This window comes from Dreissena polymorpha, chromosome 12 (genome assembly GCF_020536995.1).
Source record: "Dreissena polymorpha isolate Duluth1 chromosome 12, UMN_Dpol_1.0, whole genome shotgun sequence".
Lineage (NCBI taxonomy): Eukaryota > Metazoa > Mollusca > Bivalvia > Myida > Dreissenidae > Dreissena > Dreissena polymorpha.
In genome coordinates this window covers 74,919,379-74,941,606 of record NC_068366.1, presented here as the reverse complement: position 1 = coordinate 74,941,606, position 22,228 = coordinate 74,919,379, and the positions used below count along the sequence as shown (strand labels likewise).

The window sequence follows — 22,228 nt, the reverse complement described above, 5'->3', positions numbered from 1 at the left end:
GAGTCATTTACTGTGGCCATAGTCGACTTTTAGTATTGAACGATGGTGTCATTTTAAGAGTCATTTACCGTGGCCATAGTCGACCTTTAGTAATAAACGATGGTGTTATTTTAAGAGTCATTTACTGTGGCCATAGTCGACTGCCGGTAATGAACGGTGGTGTCATTTTAAGAGTCATTTACTGTGGCCATAGTCGAATTGAAGTAATGAACGATGGTGTCATTTTAAGAATCATTTACTGTGGCCATAGTCGATTTGCAGTAATGAACGATGGTCTTATTTTAAGAGTCATTTTCTGTGGCCATAGTCGACTTTCAGTAATGAACGATGGTGTCATTTTAAGAGTCATTTACTGTGGCCATAGTCGACATTTAGTAATGAAGGATGGTGTCATTTTAGAGTCATTTACTGTGGCCATAGTCGACTTTCAGTAATGAACGATGGTGTCATTTTAAGAGTCATTTACTGTGGCCATAGTCGACTTTCAGTAATGAACGATGGTGTCATTATAAGAGTCATTTACCGTGGCCATAGTCGACTTTTAGTATTGAACGATGGTGTCATTTTAAGAGTCATTTACTGTGGCCATAGTTAACCTTTAGTAATAAACGATGGTGTTATTTTAAGAGTCATTTACTGTGGCCATAGTCGACTTGCAGTAATGAACGATAGTGTCATTTTAAGAGTCATTTACTGTGGCCATAGTCGACTTGCAGTAATGAACGATGGTGTCATTTTAAGAGTCATTTGCTGTGGCCATAGTCGACTTGCAGTAATGAACGATGGTCTTATTTTAAGAGTCATATCCTGTGGCCATAGTCGACTTCCAGTTATAATCGATGGTGTCATTTTAAGTGTCATTTACTGTGGCCATAGTCGACTTCCAGTAATGAACGATGGTGTCATTTTAAGAGTCGTTTGCTGTGGCCATAGTCGACATTTATTAATGAACGATGGTGTCATTTTAAGAGTCATTTACTGTGGCCATAGTCGACTTTCAGTAATGAACGATGGTGTCATTTTAAGAGTTATTTACTGTGGCCATAGTCGACTTGCAGTAATGAACGATGGTGTTATTTTAAGAGTCATTTACTGTGGCCATAGTCGACTTTTAGTATTAAACGATGGTGTCATTTTAAGAGTCATTTACTGTGGCCATAGTCAATTTGCAGTAATGAACGATGGTCTTATTTTAAGAGTCATATACTGTGGCCATAGTCGACTTTCAGTAATGAACGATGGTGTCATTTCAAGAGTCATTTACTGTGGCCATAGTCGACTTGCAGTAATGAAGGATGGTGTCATTTTAAGAGTCATTTACTGTGGCCATAGTCGACTTTCAGTAATGAACGATGGTGTCATTTTAAGAGTCATTTACTGTGGCCATAGTCGACTTGCAGTAATGAGCAGTGGTGACATTATAAGAGTCGTTTGCTGTGGCCATAGTCGACTGCCAGTAATGAACGGTGGTGTCATTTTAAGAGCCATTTACTGTGGCCATAGTCGACTTTCAGAAATGAACGATGGTGCGATTTTCAGTGTTATTTACTGTTGCCATATTCGAATTTTAGTAAAGACTATAGACTATTTTTAGTCAAGAACAATTATTCGATTTCATGCGTGGCGCCAGCTCCTCATGCGTGCCACGCATGATTTTGTTATTCATTTGCTATTAGATATTGTCAAACAATTGCAATTTGGTGCATACACGAGGTCAGAACTTTGCAGATCTTATTTGTTAGCATAAGGTTATTGGTTCTGTCCAAAAAAGAATGCAAAACCTGATTTCATTAGCTACCAATCATGAGTAAAAAAAAGTATGTACCTTTTTTAACCGAAAATGTATGGTCTCTACGTTGTATTTTATATGAAAAGGGTCAAACGACTGTCTAAGATCTTTCATCACATGTCATTGAATTATAAATTACATGCGGAATTCAGATACGAACCTGTTTTTAAAACGAAAGCGCGTGATAATTATTCGAGCCACCTGCTGCTAGAACACTATATAGCGTTTTGTGGCGGTTTATGTATTGTTCTTATGAAACATTTGAAAATATTGTCACAAAGTTCAGAAAATAAGCATAATGAGTCACTGAACAAACGAGATCACATGTTGAGATGATTATGTAAATCAGTTGGTGGAGTACAGATTGTTCCCGGTATTTTCACACGAAAAAATGTTAGGGGTTCTACTTTCACCAACAATGACGAAACAAATTATTTCACCATTAACAATTTTTCGAATGCAAACAAAAACATGACATTAAACATCGTGTATCAAAAATATAGCTTGACAATAATAAATGTAAAAAGAAAACTTACAGTATATTCACAACAATCGCTTTAAACTGGCTCACTACGACGAATTTTGGCGACTTTTTTGATATCACTAAAATTGAATAAATATCCTCGACGTATGTTGATTTGCGTTGTTTATGTTTTGCATTAAAATTAGCAACAAACAAAAAACAAAGCGTTGTATATCATACCTTGTTGAAAGATACCCATATTCCACTAGTTAATGGAGCATATTTATTTTCTGCAACACCCACATTGTAATCCATGAAAACAGTTGTTTTAACGACACGTTTTCAGTCTCCGCCATTTTGACTAGAGTGTCCTCGCACTGAAGTTAAGGTCGCGACCTCTGACGTCATGCATATATTACACACTGGACAACTACAAACAAGACGAGGACCATCATTTGCATATATCACATGAAGCGGGGTACCAAACTATAGCGAATGGCCATACAGGCGGGAAAACACGGATACCAGTCGATTTTACACTTTTCAAGGTCATGTGACAGTAGTAAACTGTGCGTAGTATGTGTATGAGTACCATGGATAGCCGATAACTTGAGGACTATGTAGTTTTATGTTTAAAAGATGTAGGACAACAAAACTAACGGAAATAAATGAAAACTTTCTGAGGACTATAGTGCAAGTCCTCGCACTGTCCGCCAGTCCTCACGACGTTGGTGTGCAGTCAAGTTTGAGTCCCCACGTTGATAGCTATACAAACACCCGCGCACACACACACACGCAAACACACACACACGCGCGCACACACACGCGCACGCACACACACACACGCGCGCACGCACCAATGAATATAAAACAAGATTTATTATGTTGCGTTATATCACTTTTTTAGAAATTAGCGAAAATAATATGTACAGTTGTTTATATTAGTAAACACACGAAGACATTAATCGCCTACCCAAAACCCACCCATTCACTGCCCAACTCTCTCTCGCCTCCTCCCTCTCTCCCCCTCACACACGCATGCAAGAAACACACACACATGCACGCGACACACACATACATACACATTCGCAAATGAAGAAACAGTAAACGTACCAAATACTATTTATAGTATTTTACCACATGCGTTTTATAGAAAATACTGTATTTTAAATATTAAGTCGTTTTTTCAACTTACATACCAGCCTACCCATATCTCCCTTATGTATATATATATAGATATATATATATATATATATAGATATATATATATATATATATATATATATATATATATATATATATATATATATATATATATATATATATATATATATATATAAATATATATAAAAATTTAGTATGTTTACCTCAATTGCATATCTTAAGACAGTAACCAACTGGACAGGCACACAAAAGCTTACCACTTACTTAACTCTCCTTGTGTATGAGTATTAAATATGTACTCTAAATGTGAAAGGGCTTAATAACAAAGACAAAAATACTAGAATGTTCAAATGGTAAGACAAAAAAATGTCTTTTACAGGAAATTCATCTCACACCTACCTTAGCACAAACCTTGAAAAATGAATGGGACGGAGATATTTATCTTAGTGGACAACATACAAATAAACAATGCATCGCTTTTCTGATCAAAAGTAATACAGGAATAACAGTGGATAACTTTAACGAAATAATAATTGGCAGACAAGCAAGTATAGATATAAAAATACACGTAACACAATTAACATTAATAAATGTTTACGGCCCTAACATAGATGAATTCAAATTAAAAAAAATTACAATCCTTTACAATGAGTTACCAAGATAAAAGCATTATAGTCGGAGGTGATTTCAATATTGTTCTTAACCCATTATTACATAAAAGAAATGAAAACCCTTATACTCCCTCAAAAAATAGAAACATTTTGAATAACATAATTGAAAACTCAAATTTAATTGTGTCTGGCGTACAGTTAATCCGAATGAGGAAAATTCACCTGGCACTCAAACAACATTATTTTGCTGATTAGACTATTTTGTAATATCTGAGTCACTCTGCAATATTATTGATACATGCAACATAACACCAGGATTTATGACTGACCACTCTCTAGTTGAACTTAAACTGCACAAAATACAACCTTAAAGAGGCCCAGGGTACTTTAAAATTAATAACAGCATCTCATTAGTTGCACAATACCAAACGCAAATAAAACAGGAAATAACCGATACAGTTCAAAATAACAAAGATGCAAACCCCAATACGTTATGGGAAATAATTAAGGGTAATATACGCAACACAACAATAAGATACACATCATTTAAACAAAAAGAAAAAAAAACTTGAAACTGAAACCATCAAAATCATTGAAACACTTGCAAATCAATTGCATGAAACAAATGATAGCAAAACAATTGAATATAAAATAACATTAAAAAAAGTATTAGAAGGAATTTACATAATTATATAAATGAAATATTTTATATTCTGCATGAAATACAGAAAATAAATACCTACAATGAACTGTTTTATTAATTATTTAAAACTGAAGATTCAAATTGAAAAAGAAATAGCCCTAAACAATTATACCCTTTATACATTTGAACAAAAATGGAAACACATTAAACTTTCATAAACAAGTCCAGTATGCTTTCTTCCCACTTTATGCAACTCATCCTCATTCATAACTATTCAGTTGTTTTTTTTTCTTCTTTTCTTTAAACACCTTTCACAAACAACCAAAGAAAAAAATACATATTCACCTTTTTTTTAAATCAAAAGGAAACAACAAGGTATCTGAGTAATATGATATCAGCAAGTGATATACTTATATCTCTACAATGCGGATTTTTGCTTTTAGTCGGAGCAATAAATATGAAGCACGTCATGATCCTATTCATGTCTTCATTTTGTTACATGTCAATGTTAATAGATATGTAGTATCAAAACACGTGAACGGAAATGGACCATACATTTTATAGATGGGGAGAATGATACGAAAACATGTTTTTCATGGCAATATTTGACATGGGTTTTGATTGAAAGCCACTATCAAGTTTACGTAGTTTGCATGTACCAGAAATATAATAAGATGGTAAAAGCAAGACATTTGCGTAAGAAAATGTGTAACAGTTTTTATTTTTATTCTTTATTAACATCTTGCAGCGCGGATGTTGTCTATTCAAAATATCATCTAACAAAGTAGACGATACAATATGCACTAGTCTTTGATAATTAAGCTTGACATAAGTTTTCAGGAGTCTGTAAATACACCGCGCATCATAATCGTTTTCAAAAAGAAGGCATAATGATGATATGATACACTATATGGAATAATACCAACTAAAATGATAACAATATGTGATAAGTTCGAACACGCTGGTAGACGATTGCCTCACCAACAAACTGCGAATCGTCGAACTGCAGATTCGCCAGTCTTGTCGGCTACAATAACATATTGCTACGGACGCTTTTTAAGGCGCTCCATCAAGACGAAGCATTTTTTAATTAACTCAACATTCAGGAAGCTCGAAGACGGCCATCGGCCTAGTCAGCCAAGCGCTCGACACAAAAGTTGCAGTCGAGACTTCTTTCGCTCTGCATTGCAAGTCGCGATGAGAAGGAAACAGTCTGCAAAAACGCACGAAGAACTCGGACACATTATTCTTTAGTTAAAACGTTGACACTGTTATATTAGTATTACATTTTACATATTGATGATAAGTAGAAATAAAATATACTAATGAAATATATGTTCACTTAACACTAAAATATGCTATAATAATGTGGTGATTAATATAACTAATATATACGATGAAATATATATAAGTTGACATTATACTTTGATTAATAAGTTGAAGAGAATTATAAATAAAATAAAATATACGGATTTACTGTTTACTTATGTCCGTGGTGGGGTGGCGGTGGGATGTTATGTCCGCTAACCTTTAAGAAATGATCTTTGGTACAGTCCCTCAGAGCCAGTAGGGAAAAAATCCGGAGCCACCTGTTAGCTAGGTTGACACCTTATCCGATATGTCACAGTAACATTTAAATAATTAATAAATACACTAATTGATAATTCTGTAATATTTACCTATTTCCTACTACATTATGTTAAACTCATTTTGTACCTTGCATAAATATGTTGTAACTGAATTCGTGTTGAACTACCAACATAAGAACTTAAATTAATATACACTTACCAGAAAAAGGCCTTCATTTCCAATAATTACTCATGCATCATTTCCAATAATTACCCATGCATAATTAAACAATAATGGCCACATCTATGCCAGCACATCATTTTATTGTCTCACACTCCAGCCACGTACTACATTGATTTTTCACTGCCATTTTCATCTTAGGAGAGTTTTACTTTGTAGGTTAGGTATACCGAACTTTGTTTTGAATTAAAAAAAGTCAGGTAAAACATTGAACAAGTGAAACAATAAATAAAAATTGATGAATATTTACTACAACTTTATCACAAATGGAATTAATTCAGTTGATTATTTACCCAGCTATGACTCGCAGAGCGCTATTCAATGATTGGGATAAAAATGAACTAAGGTGAAAATCTAGAAACACAGTTCAATTTCGATGTTAATTGCCAAAGCTGCATTTGCCATATACAATAAATACTAAATATCTCACATCTCCTAGTATCATATGCATTTCTTTTTATGGTAGAGAATGATAGAAATGTGGAATAAGAAAATGAACAGGGAGAGGCACCCTCCTATTTGCTCGAATCTTTCACTTTAATTGCACTGGTTACGTTTCATACACCAAAACAGAAGTGGCGCGAACATAATTTTTGTTTTAACAAATAATGTAGTGTTATGAAAAAGCATATAACACATTATTCTTCTTATTGCACATATCACTTTTGGTGTCACTCTTCAAGTGCAAATTTAAATATTTAAATTTAAATTTAAAGAATACTGCAAGGTGATTTTCCGTGCCATTGTATTATTTTATTTCACCTCATGTTAATATATATATATATATATATATATATATATATATATATATATATATATATATATATATATATATATATATATATATATATATATATATATATATATATATATTAAAGTACACTGTTAGAAACAAGGTTTTACTTCGCAGTAAATGTTGCGATTTTGGCAGCGTATTTTTCTGCGTTTCATGATCATAAATTGCGAATTTTACTTACTTGAAAATGTAGAAAGAACAGTTTTGCTTTAAACAATACTTAACCCGACAAAAAGTGCGGTTAAGTCGTTTTAATTTTTTTTTTAAGTATATTTTCAAATGCATTCATAAACTAATTTAAAATGCATAAATAAATCCCGGCAGATAGTATGACGCTATTTGTATTCATTCTTCTATAACGATTCGGATTACAAGAACGCTGAATACGTAGTAGACACGCGATCTAACTTTCGGACTATATCGGATGTCGATGTATCAAGATGGATGAATGCCTTTGATATCATAGCACATTATGTTGACTGAGAGGTTAAGATTACATTTATATCAAATTTAACAATGTTTCGATGCATTGGTTAAAATTTATATCTAACGTTAAGTTATATCAATCGTAGAAAAATATTTTATACGGATTGTCATTGTTGACGTTTAAACGCTTGAATAAATATCTGAAATGGTGAATAATTTTAATTTTTGAAAAAGAAAGAAAAAAATATTTTCACAATGGCTTCTGCTGGACTTAATGATTCAAACCGAGGCAGCGCAAGCGACTTTTTAGAGGATTGTACTGCTACACAAACGTGTGAACCATGTATGAAAACCAACACATCAAAGGCAGCCACTTTGTTCTGCAAGGATTGTCAAGAGCTTCTATGTGAAACGTGCAGAAATCCACACATCGCATATAAATCAGGGAATCATGACATTGTGACTCAAGAAAATGTCGTGGGCATGAAAGGAATGGACAGGTGTAAGGAACATGGAATGCTATTCGAGTTTTTCTGCGAAGATCATTCTAAGCTATGCTGCCCTACCTGTGTGTTCACACACCGAAGATGTGAGGAATTGAATGAAATATCCAGTATTTCTTTGCAAGTAGGAGCAGAGCTAGATAATTGGAAACAGTGCTTGTTAATGTTAGAATCAGATGCTGATGCTAATATGATTGACTGCAAGCAGTCGGAAAAACAGTTGAATGAATCAATTATAGACATATCTAAAGAAGTAGATGATTTGGGAGATCGATTAATAAAACAGATTGAAGAAGCCAAACGTGATTTTCTTACTCAGGCACATGCTTTGAAGTGTGAAGAGGTTAAACGGCTTAACGACAGGCATGATCTCAATACTAAAATTAAGGACGAAATTTTCGAAACATTGCAATTTTTCTTAGCCATTTCAAAAAAAGGTACTTTCCAGCAAAAGTACATATTTTTAAAACAGATTGAAGAGAAATGTAAAAAAGTCGAATCCGAAATAAATGAACAGCGAACGACGCAAGTTTCAACAAAAGTGACATTTTCTTATCCGAGAGAGCTATCGCCTCTTCTTGGAATGGGGAACAATTTCTTTAAGGTGAATTTGGAACGATCAGGTACTATTTTAAAATGTATTCCTAGTCGACGTTCATTACTTTATTTATAGATTTGTTAAGCACAGAGTGTATATACACTCATACAATTAAATATTTTATAAAGATTAAATTATAAAAACTAATACATTTTAATAGTTCATGTAGGAACGAAGTGTACTATTGTCATAACTTTCCATCGAACAAGAAATATAACCACAATACAATGGATATATATATGGAGAAAGATATGCGTGAACATTGGAAGATGTGTTGCGGTGAAAGTGTGGGGTATATAACTGTGAATGAACCATCCTTTTTTGGGGGGATGGGGATTTCACAGTATGTCTGCTTTATTCTGCATCGTAGCTAGGCGCACACGCTGAAGTCTCCAATAGGAAGATGTATGTCTGTTTGTATGTCTGTGTATCAGGTTGTTCACGCATATCTTTCTCCATATATATAATAATCGTCTGTGAACGAGTATCTATTTATAGATACCGGAAAACGGAAAATTCCGTTGTTGTGAAATATAATTATCTCCCTTGAAACACAAATATACTCATAATGTCACTGTATCATCTAGATCCAACGTATTTCCGCTGTGTCTCTTACATAGTGTTAGGGTAGCTATGAATCCTGATCGGATCCTGCCCAAATACAACTATGGTTTCATGTTTGTAAATAAATGTTCACGTAACTGTCCCTTCTGTATATATATATATATATATATATACATATATATATATATATATATATATATATATATATATATATATATATATATATATAAAACTGTTCAAACATTGGCAGATGTGTTGCGGTGAAAGTGTGGGGTATATAACTGTGAATGAACCATCCATTTTTGGGGGATGGGGATTTCACAGTATGTCTGCTTCATTCTGCATCGTAGCTAGGCGCACACGCCGAAGTCTCCAATAGAAATATGTATGTCTGTTTGTATATATATATATATATATATATATATATATATACATTCTGCCCAAGTAACCGGCGAAGAAGTACATTTTACATAGAGGCCAACCTTCAAACTGTTCAAGCTGCGTTACGGTCGATTGGTGTTTAACGGACAGCTGGGAACTCTTAGTCGCATTTCAACGTATAAAACCTTATTTAACTAGATAAACCATTTCATCTCGAACCACATGGGTATTTCATTTTATAACAATTCAGCGGGTTAAAATTTCCACCATATACTATTTCTTCACAGTGCGAATTTTATTTACACTGATTACCAGCCTCAGCCTTGGTCTTTATACTTTATAAGAATCACATAAAAACACAATTTATAATTTACCATTGTAAAAAAATATAACAGCAGTTTTGTTAAGCATATATATATATATATATATATGCTTACTTACAAGCATTGCATATCAAAAACCAAAACAAAGACGTAGTTTACTGAAGAAAATTGTTTAAATCACGTTATTTATTTATCATATGCACCTTGCAATAAATAAGTTTTAACTTAAACAAAATGATGGCAACATATTGGGCTAGTGTATCTCAAAATCTGAAAATGAATTAATAGTATACACAGGGAGTTTCAAAACCAAATTGTTGGTTTATATTCTGAAGTAATATGTAAGGAAAACACATGTATGATTTTCTTTTGAGACACATTAACAAATTAAGTTGAGCAGATGGCACCTTAGGTCAAAACTGGTATAGCCGAGTAGTTCACCAGTCCTACATAGACACATGAAGGGAAAACCTAGAAAATCGCCTAGTTTGAGACGAAGACCCGCTTAAGACCAGTTAAATGATTTTACGTTTGGAATGTTTCCTAATGTGGAAGTCCTCGACAAACTTTGTAAAAAGGATGCACAATAACTGTTTCAATCCTATCTGCATCAACAAGGATAAGAGCTTATATGTTTAGTTTTTAAATCAGACTATGGACTGAACGCAACATAAGAACTGTGTCGTCCTTAACACAGATTGTTCAAATCATGTCCTTTGGGTGAAAACTGGCAACATTCCATGTGTCGCATTTAATGTATAAGTTTAATTACTCGCTCTTCTTTGAAAGATAAAGGCCCATTTACGGATGTAATATCAGGTACTGTTCCTCTACTATGTTTGTTCAAATTATACCTCTAAAAACAAAGTTGATCCCACCTTTGTGTCAGTGTGGAATGTTTTATATAAACTTACATAGCAAGATATGTTTAAATTATTTCCATGTTAAAAGTAGTCCCAAATCAAAATTTGCGAGCTACATTTTCTGAGGTGAGCGTTTAATGATCCTAAAGGTCCCTTATTTTAAACGTAACTTACTGCAACAGCGAGCGGTATTTATATATGTATAATAACGGATACAATCTTTAACATAAAGTACTAGTAAATCAATAATTGGCACTAAGCACAATCGTTACAGACTCGAAGTTTAGAGATAAATGCTATGATATTTATACAATTGTATGAAAACAATAATATCAGAGAGTGGGCCATATCAATTGTTGTTAAAAACGGACATTTTTGCTGATCATATTAAAGAGAACATGGCCATCAAAATTGTGATTTATTTTTATTGAAGAACACAAAAGCTATTTGATTAAGGATGTCGGTACATATTGACCTTAAAATAGACTTCTTTAACCTGCGCTTTATAACAGTTGACCTGGCGATCTAGCTTTCGAACAAGATATTGCCAAGATAAACATTCTTTTTAAATTTGTTTTTCAAGATTTGAACAAAATAGAGGCCTCTAGAATGATAAAGAGGTAAATAATATATTTACAAAAGTTTTATGTGTTTGTACGATTGGGTATTTGAAGAGTTTTTGGAAAACAATTGGAACTAGTTTATGCTTGAAATAAGTCATTCGTATGGCTGGCTGGAAAAAATTGCATTGCCAAGTCATTTTGTGCAAGAGTTCGCCGATAGAGGAAAATTGCAGCTCACTATTTAATTATTCAAATATATGAGTGCTGAGTGTGTGTGCTTTGTAATTTTTTAATTCTATGATTATTCTATCTGATGAACAAATAAATCTCGTTTCAGCTGTTGAGACATTGAGTTTCGAATCTTGGTCAGGACCGTCCAAAAACTAGGTCTCCAGGTTAAAATTTACTAAATGCTTGTAACCTCTCTAGAAGCCGCCTAATAAATTCTTAGAAAAACATATGACCAATCTAGAAGAAGACACATTTATGACTCGATCTTAATTAAACATAGTAGTAATGTTTATGTTGACATTGTTATTGCCATGTCTTAATCTGCGCTAAAAGTCATAAAAAATCTTGCCAAACTGTAACTTTTCATTTGTTATCCTATTGTTAAAAAACTACTACTTAGTGACCATCAATAGGATTATGCATTTTGCTAATAGTAAAGAATTTACATCCAAAATTATTAACAATAGAAAAAATATAATTTATGACTTTTATCATTTCAATATATCATTTGTTGGTGCTAAATTTTTACCAACACATTTTATTTCAAGATTGCAAACAAGTAAATATACGCATGCAAATAACACACACATGTAATGCAAACATATATAAAAAGAAAACGTGCAACATATCTTAAGTTATCTGTACACTCGAAATCAATGACATTCAAAGCATGTAGGTTAGTAAAGTATCTTTTACTTTATTATTGCATGTAATTTTGTGTTGAAAAAATAACCATTCTAGAAATATAAAAAGAAGAGACATTTGTCAGTCTTTAAAGACATAAAACTATCTTATGGTTATATCAAAAAAGGCATATAGAAACAATGCCAGATCAGCCTAGCTGCATGTGATAATATTGTATGACACATGGGTATTAAATTTAATTATATTTAAGTAACGGTACGATATACATAGAATTAAAAAATGAAATAAACTATACTTTCATTAACATTTAATCTACATGTAAAGTTTGTCAGACAATAGCATTAAACATTCACTGTCAAAGGTTTTTAATGATATTGTGAAACTGCTATTTTTACTCAAGATATCATATTCAAAGTTTGTGTATTTCGTGGCGCCTGTTATGCTTGGACTGCATTTAGTAATTTTACATGGGAATATGTATAACTTTTGGCTGTTAAATACTTTGTTCAATATCCAAGAGGAGCAATTCTCATATGAAGTATATGTTATTATTATTGAGAAATATTCTCAATAAAAGGAAAAAATGTCCTGGGAACATGTGGTCAATAACTGATTTGAATATATGACATTCCCAGAATAAATGTTCTAAATGTCCTTCACTTTGTTTTCAAAAAGAACATAATGGAGCATCAGAAATTTTCATTTTTATTAAAAACTTTAAATACTTATTTAAAAGTATCATGTGAATGACTCTGTGTTGGAACCACCGAACCTTTGCATCATTGGTAATTATATAGGTTTGCTCAAAATATACAAGACCATTCTGTTTCATTGATAATTTTCATTAATAATTGTATTGAGTTTTGTACACCCTTTCGCATTAAATTATGGTTGTTCATTGTGTTTATAAAGTTTGATGTATACTCTTCTTGCACCAGATTCTTTATTAGAATGAGTTGCAATCAAAACGGTTTTGATTATTTGTTGGGTTGGAAAGATATTTCATCATTTTTCACAAAATTATCTATTGATCTTCTCGACCCTGTTGCATAAATTAAATGTTTAAAAAAAGGTATATTCTATTTAATTTATAAATTGAAATAATGGTTTTTGAATATATTACCTATACAATTAATTGCAGCAAATGACCTTGACTTGAAGAAATGATAATTTTTTCCTTTCATTATATATGGATTATTAACACTGGATAATTCTTTTGTTTTTTCTTATTTTTTACCACAATAAAGTGAAATGCTTTTTACAACATCCACCAAAAAGGGTTTTTAATTCAGTAAGAAGTATTTTAAGCATAATGATAATTGGATGATTATTGCAATTAAAAAGTTAATCCGTATCAAACTAAAGTTGTGTGATATCTGTCCGATATTCCCTAAAAGATTGTTTTTTTTCGCAACCTTGTAAGTTTTAATACTGGAATATATATGCATCCACATTGATCATTTTTAACCTCATTCACTATATTCCTTTACTATTGTTGAAAACATAATTTTACTATGCCCTACAAAACTCAGAATAGAAGACTTTATTAATTTAATTTCACAATTACAATCTAATTGGATTGGTGTTAATATGCATCTTTTTCCAATATTTCACTTTTGTTTTTCTTGTGTTTGATTTTAACTATTTTTGACAGGTCAACATGGAAACGTTTTCAACGAATTTTACAGCTATGCTGCATCAAATGTTATTTCCATTTTGTTTTTATGGTATAAGAACTGTATCAATCGTTTCCAATTCATAACAGTTTGATGTATCAAAATTTACATTAAGACCTGAACTATTTAAAAAATCTTGAATATCAGTTTCTTTTAAGTATTGTTCAGAACCATTGAATAAAATACTAGTAGTAGTATTGTTCGCAAACTGGGACCATTTATATTAAATGCCATGATTGGTTATACCTTTTATATTTTTGATATTTCTCAATACGAGTGACACAATCTAAGCGCAGTGGATACATGTTTAACATAAGAGGGGATCTCCGTGTCTGAAGTCCATTTCAATAGGGAAAAAGTTAGATATGTAACCACACTGAGAAACAGCTGATTTAGAATCTTTATTTAAAACCTGGAACCAACATTTGACGTCTGGACCAAAATATAAAAAAGAAAAAGTATTTTGTACAAGAGACCACTCACATGAATCAAATGCCTTTTCGAAGTCTTTTAGGAGAAGTAAAACCCGATATTTCATTTTCTTCAATATAGTACATAATGTCATACATTAACCTTGTATCTCCCCCTATGTATTTCCCTTTAAGGAAAACAGTCTGGTCGTTATTAATTAACTTGTCCATGAAAAGAAGCAAACAAACTTGAAACTGAAACCAATGATTGGAACTCTTGAAAAACAATTGAAACAAATATAAATGGCACCACCGCCATTGAAAATATAATTGCTTCAAAAAACACTAACACTAGAAGGAATCTATCGCACACACATCAATGGCATAATGCTGCGAGCGCGGGCACAGCATGTTGAACACAATGAAAAATACAAAATACTTTGCAAATATTGAGAAGCGTAAAAGCGAACAAAAATGGTAAACAGACTAGTTGTAAATGACAAATACGTAACTCGCAGAAATCAAATGCTAGAAGAACAACGTCTATTTTCCGAAACCCTCTACAAACGAAAGAATGTCGAAATTAACACCCTTTTCAAAAATACACATCATGCTTTAAATGAAGAGGTAAAACAAATATGTAAAGGATAACTGACTTAATATGAATGTTGATCAGCTCTGAAAGAAATGGTAAAATAACAAAAGTCCGGGATCTGATGGCATCATTATCGAGTTATTGATAAAATTGAAAAGAAAAAATATAAGGTGTCACAGGTAAGAATTGTGATTTTTTTACACTATATACAACGCTTCCTCACGCTTTAATAAAATCCAAACTTGTTTCTTTGATTGAAAAAACTTTTGCTAAAGAGAAGTGTTCATATCTAGCTTTAAACACTAAAACAGCTTTTTTTACTAATCAGATATTAGATAATTACATCATTTGGACTGGTCTTGACTTTTGTGCAGCACTTACTTTTCTTCTGGATAACTTGTTTGTTGAATTTAATGGTAAAATATTTAAACAAATTATTGGTGTTCCTATGTGCCCCACTTATAGCTGATCTTTTTTTATATTGTTATGAAAGCGAATTTATGTTAGAACTATCTAAAACTAAACAAGTAGATTTGATTCATTGTTTTAACCTTACTAGTAGGTACATTGATGACATATTTAATTTAGATAATCCATTATTTGAACAATATATTCACAAAATCTACCCTAACGAATTTGTCTTAAATAGATCGTCTCAATCCAATACAGACGCTGCGTATTTAGACTTACATCTTACTATTAATAATAATATGATTAAAACTAGTTTATACGACAAACGGGACGACTTTAACTTTGAAATTGTGAATTTTCCGTTCCTAGATGGCAACATCCCTAAAGGTCCTTCCTATGGTATTTACATTTCACAGTTGGTGCGTTATGCCAGAGCATGTTCATGTATTAGAGATTTTAATAATCGTAATCTTTTATTAACAAAGAAATTGCTAAAGCAAGGATTTTTGTATCATAACCTGAGAAGTAAATTCGCTAAATTTCACTCAAAGTATGGTGATTTATTTTCAAAATATAATGTTTCTTTAAAATGGCATTTAAATAATGGAATTTCCCAGCCATCACTTTATGGAGATGTTTTGAAGCAGTCCGCAAATTAAAATATGTTAAAGAAAATGTTCATTTTAAACTTTTCAATTTAATTAACTCGTTTTTATCAAAAGGATATGCTGCTGATGTACTTAAAAACACGTGCTTGATGGTTTTTGATTCACTACATCTTTCTTCGCTTAAAATTTGGAATTATTAGATATTATGGGCATTTTTCATATTTGAGCATAAGTGTGTCTTTGTGTCGTATGCACAAATCTGCATGAAAACTACATTTAGACACACATCTTACATCAAATCATTTCTGTCGTCAGTTGTCAAAACACCTATATACTGTATGATTCCAATAATGTCGCTTTAATGGAATTACTTCTTTTTTTTATACATTTGATTCTTAATATTTAATCACCGAAATTTGTTTTATTAGTAGTTTAATTTTGCAGTACCGTCCCATTAATATTTTTATTTTAACTTTACAGCACTGCACCTGGATTTTGTTCACGTCATTTTGTTTTCGCGCGTCAATTAAGTCATAACTCTTTCTCTGTTTCTGGGTACATGGATTTTTGTGACGTCATACGACCAACTTTCCAAGTTGTTATCTACATGCATAGGTCATTGAGTTTATAATTTCATTTTAATTTTCTCTATGACAGGCGTTTCTTGTTTGATTAATGTTTTAGCAGTACATAAACAACCAAGCAATGTAATATGGTACTTTTACACCCATTATTGCTGCTTCTTCCTGTATTTGTGCGATGATGATCTGAAATATAAACTTCTTGATGCTATATTCTTAAATCTTTTTCAATAAAGAAGGAATGTAGTTGACACTTGTTCATAGTTTCATTCCATCGTTCCTCAAAAAGTTGTAACTCTGTTGCTCTGGTATCTTCAATACCATTGAGTAATTAAATGGTAATTAAATTGAATTCGTTTTAATTCCCTTTTATTATTGTTTAATTTTTAAACCAGTATCCAGATTAAGTTTGCAAATCCAGATTATTTGCAAACTTATTTTTTTTATTTATTGAACAATTGTTATGAAATTTTGCATATTTGTAGGGGACAATGAGTACATACATATATTTGAAAAAAAGAGTTAAAATGTTTTTGGAAAAAAGAGTTATTTGATGATAAAGTTGCCATCCCCCGTGGAATTTCAACGGGGTTTTGGCTCCCCCGTTAAGAATTGCAATTCTCCCACGGATGATTTTTCCAGACGGGAGAATTTTACCTATATTTTACCAAAAAAATAATTTAAATATAATGCTTTGTTTTCTGGTCCAATGTTTACAAATACACATGCTCAAGTCATAATTGTAAGAAATATGTACTTAAATAAGAAAATAAAGTGTTTGTAGATTTTCTTCCCCCGTGGGTTTTTACGGGAGCTCCCGCCAAACTCCCATTTCCATTAAACTCCAGTGGGAGGTTAGACGGGTCCCCCGTGGGAGGTTTGACGGGGGACCCAGTCAGACTCCCATTTTCAATGAACCCCAATGGGGGTTTTACGGGGCTCCCCGCCCATTAACAAAGAACCTCCTGTGGGTGTTTAATGGGGCTTTCCATATAACTTTAATACAAAAAACACCTCTTTGAGTAATCATATATGTATGTTAAATTCAAAATACAGTAAACATCAGTGTAATCAATCAAATACAATATCAATTTTAGACATTTTCCAGCTTCCTTTATTCAAGATTTTACTGTCTAGCGCTACTGTGTGTAAGTTATTAAGTTCGCCTATTACATTGTATATTTTTTCAAATAATTGATTTTCAATAATAATTTCTATATAATATACAATATTATGTATATTGACTCATATCATGGCCGTCAAATCAGAAATAAAACAAAAATTTGTCCATGTAGAATTACATTGTTGTTCAACATTACTTTTGAGCTAATGCTATATGGTAGCCATATGCCTTCTGTAATTAACAGTAACAAGTTTATGTTAAAATATGTTTATCTAGGGAAATCATAGGCTTGCAATATATTGAATATTTTAAGGACACGAAAATATGTGACAACCAGATTGATTTTTAACAAGATCGTTGCACCACCCTCATGCAACTACCAGTAAGTGCTGCTCTGACAAATGTTTGTCCAAGATTCATGTTAAAATTGACCATGTCTGTGGACGAACATGTTGTCATAGTTCATAAATATCCACACATAACACTGACAATTACACTGTAAATTACAGGAAACAGTTTGGATTGAATGGCAATAATCCACTTGTATAATCGATTTTTTTTGTATTTTATGAATGTACTAAAATAATCATTTTGTTGGTCAAATGTTTAAAAAAATAATCCATTAATTGAACGATCATGAAATTATTCACAAACTTAAGTGCAATTCAGTGTCGTTACAGTATTGTAGATCTAGTCACAGGCAGCAGTATCATAAATTTGCTCTGCCACCCCCCCCCCGGACCCTACACCCCCCTCGAGCTTACCCCAGGGGTTCCAGATTTTTAAATGTACACGTTTTGTGTCTGCTTTGACTTTTCAACAATGAATATTGACAAAAAACACAATTTGAAAAAAATACGTCCCGTATAGGCATTATATATACACTATATTATACATATACGAGGGGTATTTTTGTCAGTATTTGTTGTTGAAAAGTCAAACCAGACACAATACGTTTACTTTTAACAATCTGGAACCCCTGGGGTAAGTGCTGGGGGCAAATTTATGATACTGCTGCCTGTGGATCTATTTTGGGGCAATTGCACTTTACCGGCACAAAAAAAGAACGGAAAAGCGAACCATAACCTGCAAAACCTAACTAATAATCCTAAAACCTAATAATCCTTTTTATCCTATACATTTCCTAAATATCGGGGGCTACCGCGCGTTCATATAGTATGCGTTTTTCAACGATATATATATATTGTATGCGTTTTACCCTATGCGTTTTAGGAACCGCCGTAAACGGCCACAACTGCGTACCGGTAAAGTGCAATCTAGCCCTAGTCTGTGTGGTAAATCAAGTGTACTGAAGATTATTTTTAATTTCTTGAACATCAACTTTTCACAACAGGTTTACTTCTGCTGCATTTTTAGGGTTGAAAAGCCACAGGTTGTGAACAATTGTGTACATGTATTATATTTCTTAGTTCCTTCCTCACCTGAATAATTTGACAGTGTGTGATGATGAATATGCATTATCGTGCATATCACAATGTGTGGACCTGGAGCTCCTGCAGTTTAGACTCAAAAGGTGGGAAGAATTATTATTATTAAGAGCTTAATTCTATGCATTAATCTCTGACTCACTGAAAAACATATTTTAAAGTTAACATGGTCTTGTGCCATGTGGGTCAACCAGAGTACCTTTTAAGCCCCACCTATAATATTACCACAAAAAACAATTAGATCTATCGTTAAAGTACCTATTCTCGAACGTCACCTTTTTTTCGAACCCTTCATTTGTTTACATTTCATACACATGCGCGCACACGCACTTCGTCACCTTTTTTATGTATCGTCAAGTTACCATTACTGGATCATTACCCATAGCGGATCACTTTGATGTTCAAGTCTACATAAAGAGATAAATAGTTGACATTTTTAGAAGATTATTTGCACACAGCATCTTCAAGGCTTGTTCTTAAAAACGCATTGACTGAATCGTTATCTGAGCTACTCTTTGTCAAACATTTCGGTATGTTTTGCTGACATGTATATACAACTTAGTTGACTTCCGTCTCATTTCCAAATCGAGGTTGAACATTTTTTGCGGCCACATGCTATAACTCTGTTGGAAAGTAAGAAGTTTACGCATTAATTTATAAACCATTTAATAGTCTTTGTGCTTGCAAAAGTCCATTTCAGTTTTGATTCGTGTTTAAAATTTTGCAACACCTTAGATAAAATGAAGAATTAAGGCAATAACGGATCAAGCGTGATAATATGCGTATTGATAATATATTATATTAAAATATATGCAAATCCTGTTGATTCTTTCAATAAATGATCTCAATCTGAATGTTTCATTTATGCTTCATGTTCAATATCGATGAATAGATATGATTCAAACAATTTACATATTTAGAATTTTCAACAAATAATTCACACGTCATGCCTAAAGTGTAGATACAAGATAACATATAGAAAACAATTAATAACAAAAACAATGAATATAATTTATAACTGGCAATGATAGGAGGTCATTGTAAACGACACAGTTCATGTTTCAACAGTTCAAATAGGGTGTTAGGTGCCCTCCTGAATGGTTTCGATTGCGTGATCTGTTATGGCTACAACTGATCCGGTAATGCATGAATTCTGACGCGAAAAAAGGTATCACAAATACATTTTGTCTGCGCTTAGAAATAAGACTATGTGCTAAAACAGTAAACCAAGGTCATATTTAATCTTACTGCACCCGATTGTATAAACAGTTATATCGGCGGTTAACCACATACCGGCGGTTAAAAGTCGGTACCATGTTGGTTACTGGTCGGTAAGCGTTTGTATAAAATTTTGTTAGTTATACCGATCGGTTAAAACCCTGTTAAAACATACCCTGCTTCCCTAGGTGGGTAATTACAAGTTACCGAGAGGTAACTTACACAAAATGGCCGCGGCCTGCGACATTATAAAAGCTAACCATCAACGACCTTCACAATTTCGAAGAGTAAACAACAAATTGCAGCGACTGACACTTTATCTGACTTAATTTACAGGGCAATACGATTTCCGGACGACGAATTTAAGGACGCACTTAACGTGTTTCTTATATTCTGTTATGGGTATGCCGTGTGACTGTGATCCGATGCATCAATGTCACCCATGTTAAAATCATTTCTCCGAGAACAGGGAACAACAAAAGTACAAACAAAAAACAAAACACGTTCGAACTAGTATCTTACTTTTAATGATCCTTTAAAATCCATAAATAATCAATTTAATTGTGGAAATATTTTGGTTAAAGTTACCGGTGGTTAAATTCCACTATGCGCGGTTAGGTTACTTTGCGGTTAATATCGTGTTTATACAATGGAGTTACCTTGAAGGTTACTTTACCTGAATAACCAAGGTTTGAATGTAACCGAGCGGTAACTTTAACCAGCGTTTATACAATCGGGTGCTGGTGTAAAAGAAGTCTCAAATCATTTATTGCTTTTCACCAGAACAACTGTATTACTCTACTGATCAGGTAATGGTAACTTGACTGTATATGTAATTTGTTTATGCCGACTTGCACCTAGCGGCATACCATTGAAAATGCATAAAAAATATGTCGAATTTATAGAGTAATCATAAAACACTTAAATATTGTAGTATTCCTTAATGCTTTTTACATATGTTATGATTTTCATTATAACAACTTATAAAAACATGGTCTTATTCTCGTTCTCAACTTTGCTTGACAAGTCACGTGACCATGGTCAAATCATGGGGTGAATTAATTTTTAATGATGTACACTGAAGGGTTCCAAAGCAGGTACTCGTTGTTTGGGCGGCATTGACAGTTTTACATGATATGGTGGTGCTGGAAACTTGCAAAAAATCTGTAATCAAAAGAGGATTAACATAACAATTAAAGTTGACAGCCATGTAGAGTTCTATGTCAAAAAGAGTTCCTATTAATATGTTTCACCATTTTCAATCTTAATCGTCACTATATTTGACGTGTCAAAAATTCAGAGGTTTCCTCCCCAGACAATTTCTTCCTGGACGTTTCACTCCATGACCATTTTCCAATTAAATAGATCTAATTATAATTGTTGTTATAAGTGCCTGAAATTTTTCTTTTATTAATTGAGATCATTGAAAAATTGAGTAAAAGCACAGCTTTGATGTTCTTTGATGGTCATTTTTAAGTGAAATAGTATGTTACAAATTAAACTATTATTGTATTAATGAATTGAGTAAAAGTACACTTTTTATGTTCTTTGATCATTTTTATTTGGAATAATATGTTACAAAGTAAATAATTATAATTATTGAACTAATGAATTCATTTTGGTACAAACTAATTCAATTATACCTGTATATACTTAAAACATTTTACACTGATTCATTCTGTTATTAGAATTTACTGCAATACTATAATATAATACATACATATCATAGTGATAGACATTTTCGGAGTTTGTGAATTGGATATAATATTCATATTCCATTTTGATG

General features: G+C 32.6%; 2 protein-coding genes across 2 annotated transcripts in view; one reads left to right on the top strand and one right to left on the bottom strand.

Annotated features, from left to right (window-relative positions):
• LOC127853349 (plexin-A2-like) overlaps positions 1-2,678 on the bottom strand; it is a 37,806-nt gene extending 35,128 nt beyond the window's left edge. Inside the window, exon 1 of the mRNA XM_052387806.1 lies at positions 2,493-2,678. The gene's annotated coding sequence lies outside the window, so the exon portion shown is untranslated. The remainder of the gene's footprint in view (positions 1-2,492) is intronic.
• Positions 2,679-7,956: 5,278 nt separating this feature from the next.
• The window catches only part of LOC127852724 (uncharacterized), a 137,872-nt gene continuing 123,600 nt past the window's right edge, over positions 7,957-22,228 (top strand). Inside the window, 1 exon segment of the mRNA XM_052386677.1 lies at positions 7,957-8,827. Within this exon segment, the coding sequence (XP_052242637.1) occupies positions 7,957-8,827 (871 nt within the window).